General features: G+C 48.2%; 1 protein-coding gene across 6 annotated transcripts in view; it reads right to left on the minus strand.

The window, feature by feature from the left end:
• Positions 1-12,580, minus strand: part of cadm1a (cell adhesion molecule 1a) — a 296,308-nt gene that overhangs the window by 30,353 nt on the left and 253,375 nt on the right. For all 6 annotated transcript variants that reach the window (XM_070983857.1, XM_070983855.1, XM_070983856.1 and 3 more), the window contains 2 exons: positions 8,603-8,699; positions 4,510-4,682 (listed from right to left, as the gene is read on the minus strand). In XM_070983857.1, coding sequence (XP_070839958.1) covers positions 4,510-4,682; positions 8,603-8,699 — 270 coding nt within the window. The remainder of the gene's footprint in view (positions 1-4,509; positions 4,683-8,602; positions 8,700-12,580) is intronic.

The following is a 12,580-nucleotide window of genomic DNA, read 5'->3' on the forward strand; positions in this document are numbered from 1 at the left end:
TTCAACAAAATGCTTAACTGCATTTCTTTCAGTCTCCCGCTACTGTCTGGGACCAACCTGGAGCTTTAGCCACATTAGCTGCTGCAGGGTTAGCGGGCTAGCTTGCTAACGGGGTCGGCTCTGCTAACCAGCAAGTTTAGCAACAAGCTAGAATTAAACATTAAAGGTGATAAAAGAGCCCTGATTTCGCTTTGGTCAGCATTATTAGTTGCCGTGTTGATCCAGGACCATCGTCCTCATCGCACAGGAGCAGCAGCTGATGATGTCAGAGGGCTGTGATTGGCTGATTGCAAAGCTGATCCAGGAATACATCCAATATCAGCTGAATAATCGATGAATCTAACATGTCTGGAAGAGGACAGACAGGATTGAAGACGTAACCTCTTTGCATGTTTGTTGTGGTGGTGGAATCACGCTCCTCCTCCGCAATTTCACTTCCACTCAAGTGCAATTTCAGCAAACTAAGAGCACTCGCAGCCTGAAAAGGATGTTTCGGTACACTTTGCACCTCCGGAAGACACGTTGGATGCCACTTAGAGAGCTAACAGTAGCTCCTGTGTGCTTTAATGGAGAAGAAGTGTAAAGTAAGTAGGGAGACGACGAAGAGCAGCAGGGTCACTAAACTTGTGTGCAATAAAGGCCAGTGCAGTTAAAGGAGCAGAGAGGAAGAGGAGTCAGTTATTGGGGAAGCGGCAGCCTGTAAACAACATAAAGCCCCTCGGCGGCGAGTCGCTCGGCTGTGAGAGGAAAACCCTGATGGTTGTGTTTTCTTACCCTGTGAAGTGCGAGCGGCGCTGAGAGTCAGAGCGGCGCAGACTGCTTTCCTCTGGCTGTTAACATTGTTAGTGTCAGCCAGTCTCACAGCGCTCTCCATCACTTAGGGTCACAATACTCGGGAATCAGATGGATTAGAGGAGATGCTGCCATGGCTGCATTTGTTCTGGCTGTCAAACAGGAGCAGTGCTGGGGGCGGAGGCGCCACGCGGACTTTATCATTCAATTACAAAGCTCTGATGTACAGTTTGGGATCTTGTGCTGAGACTGAGGCTGGTTTTGAACGTTTTCCATGATCGGCCTGGAAGTTTGGAGGCTAACGTTTCAGCACTGAAATGAGCTCGTCTTCATCTCTCATGAAACTCTCTTCAGACGTCAGTTTGGTTCAGTTGGTCTGGACGAACAAACCAAGAGGCGCATCATGAGGCCAGGTGGACTGACAGGGAGCTCACTGATCGGACACTTCTGGTGACTGTTATCCTGCATCATAAGTGCCAGACGGACACACGTGAGGACGGACAGCAGACAGTATCTTGAACTGATTGGGACATGGCTTTTGGAATAGTTGGTGGATTTAATAGTACAACTTTCTGGGAATGGTTGTGGTTGCAGCAGGTGACCGTCTGTTAACGACAAACTGCATCAGATCCACCTGGAAGCAGACCAGCAGTCTCAGTCCTCAGCAGAGCTCGGTCTGCGGCTTTCACAGCAGCCCGAACGAAGCACTCTGCGCTCCAGAGTGCTTCCATCCAGACCAAACACATCAGCTGTGCCGACGCTGCGAGCAGGACGAGGACTCGAACCCGCGGCACAAGTCGAGTCTGAACCAGCCAGACGCTTCCTACGAGCATGTGGACGCTGACAGCCCCGCTGCTCTGACTCACGTCTCTGGAGTGTGTGCCGACATACAGTGCATGCTTTCTTTCCACCTTCTATTTTGGTAAATGGTGTGTGTGTGTGTGTGTGTGTGTGTGTGTGTGTGTGTGTGTGTGTGTGTGTGTGTGTGTGTGTGTGTGTGGTAAAAAGGGGTTTGGAGCATAATGTGAGAATCAGTTTCTGACAGCTCAGCCGCAACATCCTGTCTTCCCATTAGCAAGGCGAAGGTTGGGCATGATTTGCTGTTGAATTACAGCAGACATTAGTGGTGGGGGGGCCGCGGACACATCAAAGTCATCAAAAGACTGCCTCTAAAAGGATGGAGGCCTTCTGTGGTCTTAATGGCGGCTGTTTTTTTTTTTTGGTGCGAGGCTTTTAGTTGCCCGCGTGTTGCATTACCGTGTTTATCTTTGTCTTCTCTCTCTGTGTGCGTGTGTGTGTATACGTGTGTGTGTGTGTGTGTGTGTGTATACGTGTGTGTGTGTGTGTGTGTGTGTGTGTGTGTGTGTGTGTGTGTGTGTGTGTGTGTGTGTGTGGGTGGGTGGAGGAGAGGGGGCGACTCGCAGCCCTCACCACGGGGTTTTGTTGTTAGGCCTGGTGAGAGAAAACCTGCTACCAGAAAATTCATACTTCATATAAAATTGTGCTTAATGGATCACAGGAGGCTGATCGATCGCTCTCATTGATTATTTGTGGTGTCGTGTTGTTGTGTTAACCCCAAACATAATCTAAATCTAAACTATGACATTGTTAATCCTCTGCTTTAGCTTAGAGCTAATCCTGATCCTGATCTTAACCCTGAACTCAAATCTTTTGGCTGAATTTCACGCTCATCTTAAAGAAGTCGGCTCTGGAAAACGTCTTCAATCCAAAGATCCACGAGTCAAACTGATCCTGCAAAGACCAGAAGAGCGAGCAGAGGAGCCTGACGCTCCGTCAGCGTCCACTCGCAGCTGTAATCTAGCAGGTGGCAGGAAGCCGCTTCCTGATCTTCAGCGTTCCTCTGCTCTTTCATTGCACTCATCATTAGCACAGCAGCTCTCTGCTGTAAATAACATCCATTCAGCTGGCGTCCGTCAGGCACAGAGGGCCCCCCCCCCCAAAAAAAAATAAAGCCTTTCACTCTGCTAATTCCCTCAGACAATAGCCGCCAAATAATTTCTGTGCAGGCTCAGGGTCGACCAGAAGTGATAGTCAAGTCATTTTGTCCGGGGAAAACGAGCACATCAGAGAGCGGCGCTCAGCGAGAAGCTGTTGGTATCAACAGCATTACACAGCACCATAAAATAATGCTTATGAGGAGGACTCCACGTCAACGGGAAGCAGAGAAATAAAGAAACATGGAGGAGCAGAGCAGATCCACGCCACACTCATCTATCCATCCCTGCTGTGGCTCTGCTGACTGACAGCAGCTCCAGTTCTTTGACTGTTCCTCATCCGAGTCGAGGGGCTGAAGATGGATTCATCAGCATCAATCAGATTACCATGAGGCCTAAAGATCCGTACATTAGGAACGTCATCCAGTGACACCTGTAGCTCGCATTCGAGGACAGTCCAGAGGTTCTAAACAAACTTCTCTCTGATTGGTCAGAAATATTACCGGGCCCTGCTCCTGATGGAGCAGTGTGTATTGCTGACTGTCTTCACTGTGACCACGTGCTTCATAAAGCAGTTAAATGGATGAAATATGCAGTCCAGAGCTTCAAGACAGCGACTGGAAAACAACGTCCTCATGGTCCAATCAGAAGATGTGCTGCCTCAGGCTCTGACGGGCGCGTCAGATGAACCTGATCAGATGATCACTGATCATCAGGCCAGCTGTTTCAGACGGCGGGCTCAGCAGTGATCTGACTACAGACGGCTGCAGAGGTCGAGTGGAGGTGAGCTTTGCTGTGCGATTGCTGGGTTCATAAAGGAATCACACCTGAGGCTGGAACGCCACAGGTTTCAACACGGCTGCTTCAAAGGCAGAAGGTGCGATACACCTGAAGACACGCTTGTTTCAAGGCCTTCTCCACATCGCTGCGATACAAAAACACTCTATTACATTTTAATTCAAGAAGTTTAGCCTGAAAGTAGTCAGAGCCAGTCTACCAAATCTACCATGTAAAATGTGCTTGGAAATGCAGAACACAGTGAACTCCTCCTCAGGTCATCAGGAGAGCAGCGAGAGGAGCGACACCGAGGACGCGACCTCGGCGTCCTCTCTGCTGGTGAAAATAGCACTTCGTTAAAACAACCTAAAGGAGCTGCTTTGGTGTGGGCGTGCTGCTGCAGGCGCTGGTGAGGAGATGAAATGTGATGCAGTTTGAGTAATAGTTATAATGAGTTAGCAGGATTATCAGAGGCCCAAACTGTTCGTCTACAGCTGAGTTTTTCTTAACGCGGCCTCAGGACGGCGTGTTAGCGCGGGGCTGCGAGCACAGCTGAGTGAAGGAGGCGACGAGCTTTGGCTGTGGGTCGTATCTGCAGACTGAAACAGGCAGGGCTTAAGACGAGGCTGCACCGGCATTAACACACAGCCCCTGTTCAGCAGTCAGTCTGCATAGCTTGGATTATGCTAACGAGCTCAGTCTTTAGTATGCTACAGGTGCTAGCAATGAGCACCAGCGCCAACAGCCCACCAAACATCAGTGTCCACACGCATGATTGTGCTGTTTGTTCACGAGAGAGTCTGAAAACCTGCTCAGCGTTCGGTGTGCAACACTTCTGTCTGTGAAACGTGAGATTAAACTCTAGAAACAGGTCAGAGACGTGCTCTGCGTCAAAGGAAGCGAGCTTTTTAAATTTCATCTGATCAGAAGAACAAACACATGCAGAGACGGTGAAGTGCTGGAGGTCAGCGCGGGACCTGCGTACCATAGACGTAGAGGATGTAGTCGTCGAAAGACTCGCCCACTGAGTTGGAGGCCATGCAGCGGTAGGTTCCGTTGTAGGACTTGTTGAGGTTCTCGATGTAAAGGTCGCCGCCGGTGATGACGGCGTGGGACGGCACGTCGTCGTCCACCTTGACCCAGTTGACCCGCTGAGGCCTGAAATGAAGACAGCAGAGCAGCAGTGAGACCCCAGAGGGACAGGAAGTGACTGATGATGTCATCGTCTGGAGCCTCCTCAACGCCGCGGCGCTCATCAACACTGTGAATGAGAGGCTTTGGATAAAAGAGCTTTACAATAGTGAGAACTGACACTTTCTTAAAGCCCGTGTGGCCTGATGTGAGCGGCGTGCTGGTGGACGAGCATCAGCTGCTTCTCTCGCCTTCACTTCACCATCTTTCACCTCAAGTGTTTCTGACATGAACTGTTGGCCCTGCTGGCATCAGAGCACTCCTGTCCTTCATAAACCTCATACTTGTCACATTTATCTCCCACTTATTTTCAGTGTCTCCACCCTCCACCCTCCACCCGGGGGGAGCCCTGACTCCATCAGATTTGGTCTTCTAGTTTCCTCATGTTTGACACTGATGATTTAAATTCAGTGAGCATCTTTATTCAAAGGACGAGGACCAAAGAGTTTCAGCTGCATTCATTTCTTTAAACTATGAAATTCACTTCCTTTCAATAAGCAATAGATAATCCATCACGATCAGCATCAACACCTGATCTGGAACCTGTTGTTTGACCACACGTCCTCTCACAGCGTCACAGCGTTTCAGCCCCCGCTTCCTGTTCCTCTGATTACTTTTAATATGAAAATATTCTAAGATGTTTTTAATGTAAGAAAAAACTTATTTTAGTCTGAGTTCCTCTTCCAGTGACGGTTTCTGAGCACACGAGCGTCCTGGTACAGGTGAAGTGAATAAACGACAGGTGGAGGCTGAAAACCAGGATACGAACACACGTCAGCGCGGTCATTGAAAAGGGGGCTTCGTCTGTTCGGTGGCCCAAAACTTGAGATACTTGCGCTCAGTTCTCCAAAGATTAGTGTCAACTTTAACTCCTTTTTGAAAATACATTTTCGAGCTGCTGCTTAATGGAAAAAGGGCTAATCAGAGAGAGCCGGGACAAAAACACAAGACATATTAAAATGACATTCCTGCTTTGTGTACGGCTAAAAGCAAACAATAACCGCCGAGCAGCTTTGTCTTCAAATTGCAGGCTTTCCACGCTCGTGCACTGATGAGTGTTGCTGTGTAGGTGGGCGCCTACCAAGCGTCTGTATTCGCTCTCTTTTCTACCTTGACTGAGGTTTATAGCGGGGTGACAGATTCCATTTTTATGACAATGAGCTCAGAGCACTCAGAGCCACCGAGGGCGAAGAAAAAAGAAAAAGACAAAACACCTCTATTTTGCCGCTGCAACTTCCAACGGCCACAGCCAGCTCCTGTTATTTCCCCTGAGCGCGTGCTGATGGTCTCTCTTGTTGCATTTTGTTGTGGCGTTTTAACTTGTTTCCCTCCGTCTGAAAACATCTGGTGAGGAGGGAGCAAGCAAATGGACGAGGGGGGAAAAAAGATGAGGCGAAAAATCCGGGGAAAGGAAATATGAGATAGCAGTTGGAGCTCGATAGCAAAAACAAACAAAACACAAGAGCGTTTAATGGCTGCGGTGGAGGGCTGGAAGCAGAGCGGGCCGGTCTGCGAGGAGCGCTCTGCGGGAATGAAGTGCAAAGAGAGGCGAAATATAGAAATATAAGTCCTGTGATAGCGTGAGAGACGTGACCTAGAAAGTGCACTTTCTATAGGTGGAGGGGAGGTGGCGAGGGGGGAAAAAGTGCATCCGGAGAAGGAAGATAGACAGAGATAGACGAAGAGGGAAGATGGGGCTGCAAGGAGAGAGGAAGGGCAGGCGTGTGGAATACAAATGGCCGCCTGCAGCCACGGCCCCCCCGTGCTATCTGCTGGTAATGACTGCACAACTCTCAACAGCTCTAATGAAAATGACTTCCAATTCCCGGCTCACTGTATTGATTGTGTTTTCATCTTTATAAAATGAATACGGGTAGTGAGCTTGTCTCTACGCCAAGTATGAAAACTGTGGGGGGGCCGGGGGGGGGGGGGGGGGGCAGGGGCTGTGTGAGTGTGTTCTTGTACTTCTACCCTTCACAGACTCATGCAGAGTTTAAGAATATTCCTGCAGAGCGAGGACGCTTCGATTGATCCGAGCTTTGAGTCTGGGTTAAAGTCAGATTTCAGATCAGGTTAAAATAAAAATGAAAGTTTAAGGACAACTCAAAGTCCTGCTTTGGTCGTTTTCCACGATCTCACTGCGCCCGTAAAGCTCAACGCTGCGACCGACTGTCAGTGAAACAGGCTCAGAGCGTACAACGCTGACTCCAGAGCAGTCTGGACGCCGTGTAACTCATGTGAAACACACCACTTTGTGAACACATGACTGGATGAAGGAGATGAACAGTTTGATTGGAAGTGATTGATCATGTTTGTGCTGCAGACGAACAGAAGCTGAGCGTTAAAATCCATTCAAACTGCTCGGCGTCAGAAAACATGGACGGGTTCAATGGAGGGAGATGTTTGCTTAACGTGTTGTTTATTGGAAAAGACCGGCTGCGACGCCGTGCCTGCGAGTCGGTCACTTCACTGGTTCTGATGGAATATTCATAACTCAGCTTCATCATTATTTTATTCTCTTCAAATTTGAACTGCTTTGTCAACAAACTCGCGGCTGATACCAACAGCGGCGGCCGTATCGATGTTCGGCCGGTCTCTCGCCTGAAGCCCTCGCTCATTTACTCACCCCTGAGTGTCCTAATGTCTTCATTTGCAGCCCATTACGCCTCCCATCACAAAGAGCTGCTGATACATGTGGAATAACAGCCCGACGGGCGACAAACTGGAGCCTCCTGTCTCAAAGTGCAGATTGACGCTGATAAAGATAAAGCTGTGAGTTCATTCTGGACGCTGCTCTCTGTCTCGTTCAGTCCCAGTGTTGGACCATGAGTCCATCATACTGTCCTGTCTCTCACCACTGAAGGACGCCCTGCTGATTTTCTCCTCCTGCTGAATTTCTCTGTTAGATTTGACGACGGCTCGACTCGCTGTCGTTAGCGCTCTGCTCTGCCCACTGCCTTTAAAGGAGAGCTAATTAAACACCTGCTCCAAAAGCCACACAGTCCTTCTGATGTGTTTCATAATCACAGACCAGTTTCAAATCTCATCTTTGAACATCCAGAAATAGAAATTAGCAGCCATTCAATTAAGTGATTATGTATCCAGCGCTGGTCATTTAGGTGTCTGCCCTCAGGTCTTTCTCCAGCGTTCAGATCGGCTTAGTCACAGCTCGTCGTCTCGGGAACATGTACTCGTATCGAGGCGACCCTCTTCTCCATCAGCTCCACTCCCACCCCTTACGAGAGGAGATCTCTGCTCGCAGTGAGGAGTCGACATCTCATCTCCCAACGTTATGTCCCAGCGTCTTCTCCCACAGCCACATTTTACACCGCTCGCTCATTCAGCAACACTACAATCTGTTTGCTTACTCCTCACACCAAACAAGGCAAAGACTCTGCGGCCCTCCTTCTTATGACAGGACAGGCTCAGACAGGAGCGCCTCCTCAACATGGCTTCACCATGAATCACAGGGCTATGATTTATTGGCTATATCGACTGTAAAAAGCAGAGGACCGAGGACGGTTCCCTGAGGGACTCCAGCCATTATTTCAGATGTTTTAACTCAATTCTGTTTATGGTTTATTTTGCTTTTTTCTGTATTTCAAGCAAGAGGAAAACTGGATGGTGCACCAGTCTAAACTGTTAGGTCCAATTTGATATGTGCATAAATATGTTGTTCAATGTTTGACATTTTCTCTTTTCTCAGCGAGTGAACAGAAAGACGACTCCACACAAACTACAACAGGACGCTCGCATGCACGGAGGGAGGAAGAGGGAGGAAGGCGAGGTGTTCGGGTGGATACATAAATATGCATGTGCTTTCTCCACCCATGGCATATTCTTAATTGGTGAAAGCGTGTGTGTGTGTGTGTGTGTGTGTGTCGTACTGGGGTTTGCCTTTGGCCTGGCACGTCAGCTCCAGGTTCTCTCCTTCCCTGGTCAGACCCTGAGGAAATTCCACCACGATCTTCACCTCCGGTTTGTCTGAAAGGAGAAAGGAGACAGAATTGAATGATGGGACAGCGGGACAGACGAGGCATCATCTGTCTTCACTCTACATCTGCTCGCTGCGTCATCCTCCGTCTGATTGACTCTTACTTGCAGCCATGTTGTTTGCAGCGTACAGAAACATGATGGATCTGCAGCAGAAGACACTGAAGCTTCTCTGTCAGGCCACCAGCTGACCAGCAGCATCCAATCACATTCACAGAGGCGTACAGCAGATATTTCACACGATCGTATCAGCTGAGTGATAATATGATCATATCAGCTGCTGCTGAGGCTCCGTCCACTGTCCCTCCGTCTTTACTCTGCTTTGACCGTTAGCTTTCAGCGGCTAATGTTAGCATGTTAGAGTTACGACGCTGTAAACATAAACTCAGCTTCGGCCATGTCTGTAAACTGTGACTGTTCTGACGTTGGGGTTGTATGTGCTGCAGATGCTCACATGAATCCATCCTTCTTGTGCAGCTGTTGCATCATGTTCCAGCGTCGGGGTAAAAGCATTTTCTAGTCTGGTTTGTGTTTTTCTGCACACAGGAAACTGCTCTCCACGATCACAGAAAGACTCTGTGCGGGTTTAAGGGATAAACACAACAGTCCCTGCAGAAACAGTCATATTCATATCCAGCTCTTAACTCTAATAGAGCGTCTCGGTCTGACAGCCTGACTGTTTATCGACGCTAACACCTGCTGTCAATAACTGAGCGCATTCACTTCGCTGTGTTCGTACTGTTAATATTGCTCATATTAACCCTCACTGTTATTTATACACCTCTATATGTACGTGCATGACTCGGCTGAACTGCCTTTCCTGGTCTCTGTGCACTAACAGCGCAGTGGAGGAGCAGGTCAGGTTCAGGTGAAGACTACTTTGCACAAACTTTGCTTCGCCCGGATGGATTTGGCTTGATTAGGTGTTTTTCCTTTACATCTGCCTCCCACCACTTAACCTCCACCTGCCGTCCATCGCAGCCCTGCTGCCTCCACCTCGGCCGTACTGATATTGATATTGATGGAATTTCAAATCAACCTCGCACCAGAACACAAACACAGAGTTTTGGGGGATGATAAACGCGGCGCAGTGCAGGACCACAAGTCGCCCTGACCGCCTTCAAAGACGCCACCTGAGGAAGCTGCCGTGCAAACGGAGGACAGCGCTGAAGAGTGGAGGCAGCTGGAGGGGAAACGGAGGAATGTTGTTTTGACAAATCAGTGGGAGCTCTGACAGTCGCTGCTGTGTTTTTCTTTGCAGCCGCGGCGTTGCTATTGTTCCGTTCCCGTTGACTGTGGCTGCCGTTATTAAAGCTTTTTCTCGTCCTGGTGTGAGAGATGATCCTTTATTCGGGGCAGAAATTGAATGTTTTATTCAATCTATCATCAGGTTCGGGCTTGAATTCGGTGTTGCTATGCACCGACAGCAGAACTGGGAAAACAAATGCAGCTGAAGACCTGCTCTGACGTCCAACTTTACAGCATTTCTATGGTTAAAAACAGGCTGATGATCGCACAACGAGTGTCCGCCTGGATGGATAGTGGATATTCATATTTATTAATATTATTATTATAATATTATTAATCACATTCATGAAGAAAAACACAAGAAATCAACTTTAAACCATCTTTTAACATTTCAGTGAACATGATTTAGTGTCAGACTGCGTAAAGTATACGTATCAGTCCTTTATCAAAGGCACGATGCGTTTCCTCCTGCAGGCCTTCCAAAATAAAGGACAACATTTCTGACAGCTCATCGATGGCTTAATTAACCTGACGAGCACACCTGACTGCGTTCACTGCACCACGTTCCAGCTTGTTTACTCCAAAGTGTGATTTTCTGGAAGTTTTCTCTTCTGATGCCGTAGATAAGCACCTCTACAGCTCCGTCATCTCACACAGATTGATTGCTGAGTCACAATAGTGTAATTATAGTTTTCCGATTGTGATGGAAATGATTCTGGTTCTTTTCCCTCCTCTCCAGCCTAAACGCGCTGTTTGCCGCTTGCATTTTTAATCAGCCTGCAGACAGAGGGCTCAGACTTGAGTTATGATTTCAAAGCCGGCGGTAAAGTTTCACACTGCCGTCCGACCTTCTCGGCGGCAAACAACACGTGTCTGGCCATCCATCTGTCTGAATCACACCCTGTCAGCGGCCGGCTCTCGGTCTCGCTGATGGACAGCGGACGGGCGGAGAGCCAAGTCTTCTGCTCAGTGGGCCTGCACGGCTTCAGACAGCAACCCTTTGGTTTTCTTTCCACTGCAGGCTACGCGGCGTCCTGCAACTTTCTCTTTGCTCGCAACGTCATCTGACCTTGTCATCTCTGAGCCATAAACATGAAGGAGGCCAGGCGTCTGCGGGCTGCTCTGACAGCCTCCGGTACTTACGGCGGGGCTCTCTTTGACTTGGCTTGATGGAAAAACACACACGGCACTGCCAGATCGGGATACTGCCACTTCAGTGGAAATGAAGCAGTGTCTCCCGCATGCAGGAGGGCCGTTATCATTACGCTTACTGAATTATTTGCTTCATTGTGTGCTTCACCTCATAAGCACTCAAGACGGCGCGATCCATCTCTCGGCAGCCGGCTGACCTTAAGGGAAAACAAGCAGGCAGCGGAGCACAGCAGCTTGCTTTGCTCATACACATAAACATTACAGGCTTATTTAATTACGCTGTCCCCTGACAGCGGCCTCTTTTTGTTGTTTCTTGCTGCACAATGCAGTCCATTCCCCTCGCAAATTGCCCACACAGCGAGTGACTGAAATGTAAATCACCTCGTCCGTCTCAGCAATCACTAAACAAACTTGCGTGTAAATGTGTAATAATGTGTAATATTTCATGGGTTCTTCTTTTACAAAGGAACCGCGGCAGAGGAAAGACCACGTGACGTTTGTTTTAATGACATGGAAACGTGTTGAAGGCTGAACCGTTCACATGTTTGGGATCATAATTCATGTTTTTCATCCTCCTTCCATTACTGGCTATTTTACCATAAAAACTGCATAATTCAGACACCAAATGCATGACAGTTTAGGTCCCATAAGAAGAATGATTAAATAATTAAAACCTCCATTGTCAGAGTCTCTATTGAAATGTGCAGATTTGATGCAAAGCTTCCAGCTTCTTTCACCATTGGCTGCAGGTTTCTTCTTCTCTTCTCTAACTGCTTCTCAGAGGTGTCTTTGTCTCCTTTCATCTGTTGAATCGTTGTGCAGCGTTTTGTTCTCCGTGTGCAAAACATTATTTTTTCAGCAGACCTTTCATACGGAATAACATCCATCTGCAAAGAGGACTTTCTCCGACCGAAAAGCAAAAAAGACCATTCAGAATCTGTGTCCTCTGACTCGTCTGGCTGCGCTGAATCCAGCTTTTGTTGCAGGTGATTACTAACTTTGAACTGCATGAAGCAAGAGAGCTCAGTCTGCATCAGCTGAATTATGTCTACGTGTGAGAATGTGAGGAACATAAACGCTGGAGTGCGTGCTTCCTGTTAGCTAAACATCGCTAGCTGAGTTAGCGCCTGAGTTAGCCTTATCTGAATAACGTTATTCAGATACTGTGGGACGACATAAACTGTAGAAATACAATCAAAGGTGTCATTTAATAAATCAACCACAGCATCATCACTGATCTGGTGTGATTTCTTTATGACTATGATGCACTTAGCTAACACCATCTGCAGCGGTCCAGGAATTATCCACTACCCTCACAGCCCATCAGGCAGACCTGTGCAGAGCCAGCCTGCACCGAGTATAAACTGTTGAAGTGAGCGTGAAGAGCTCAAACTGTGGCTCTAAAGTGTTCCTCAAAGGAATTTCCTTTTATTTACTTTGTATTTAGAATATTCATCAAAGAGAAGGCGGCG

Source organism: Chaetodon trifascialis, chromosome 16 (assembly GCF_039877785.1).
Source record: "Chaetodon trifascialis isolate fChaTrf1 chromosome 16, fChaTrf1.hap1, whole genome shotgun sequence".
NCBI classification, from domain to species: Eukaryota; Metazoa; Chordata; class Actinopteri; order Chaetodontiformes; family Chaetodontidae; genus Chaetodon; species Chaetodon trifascialis.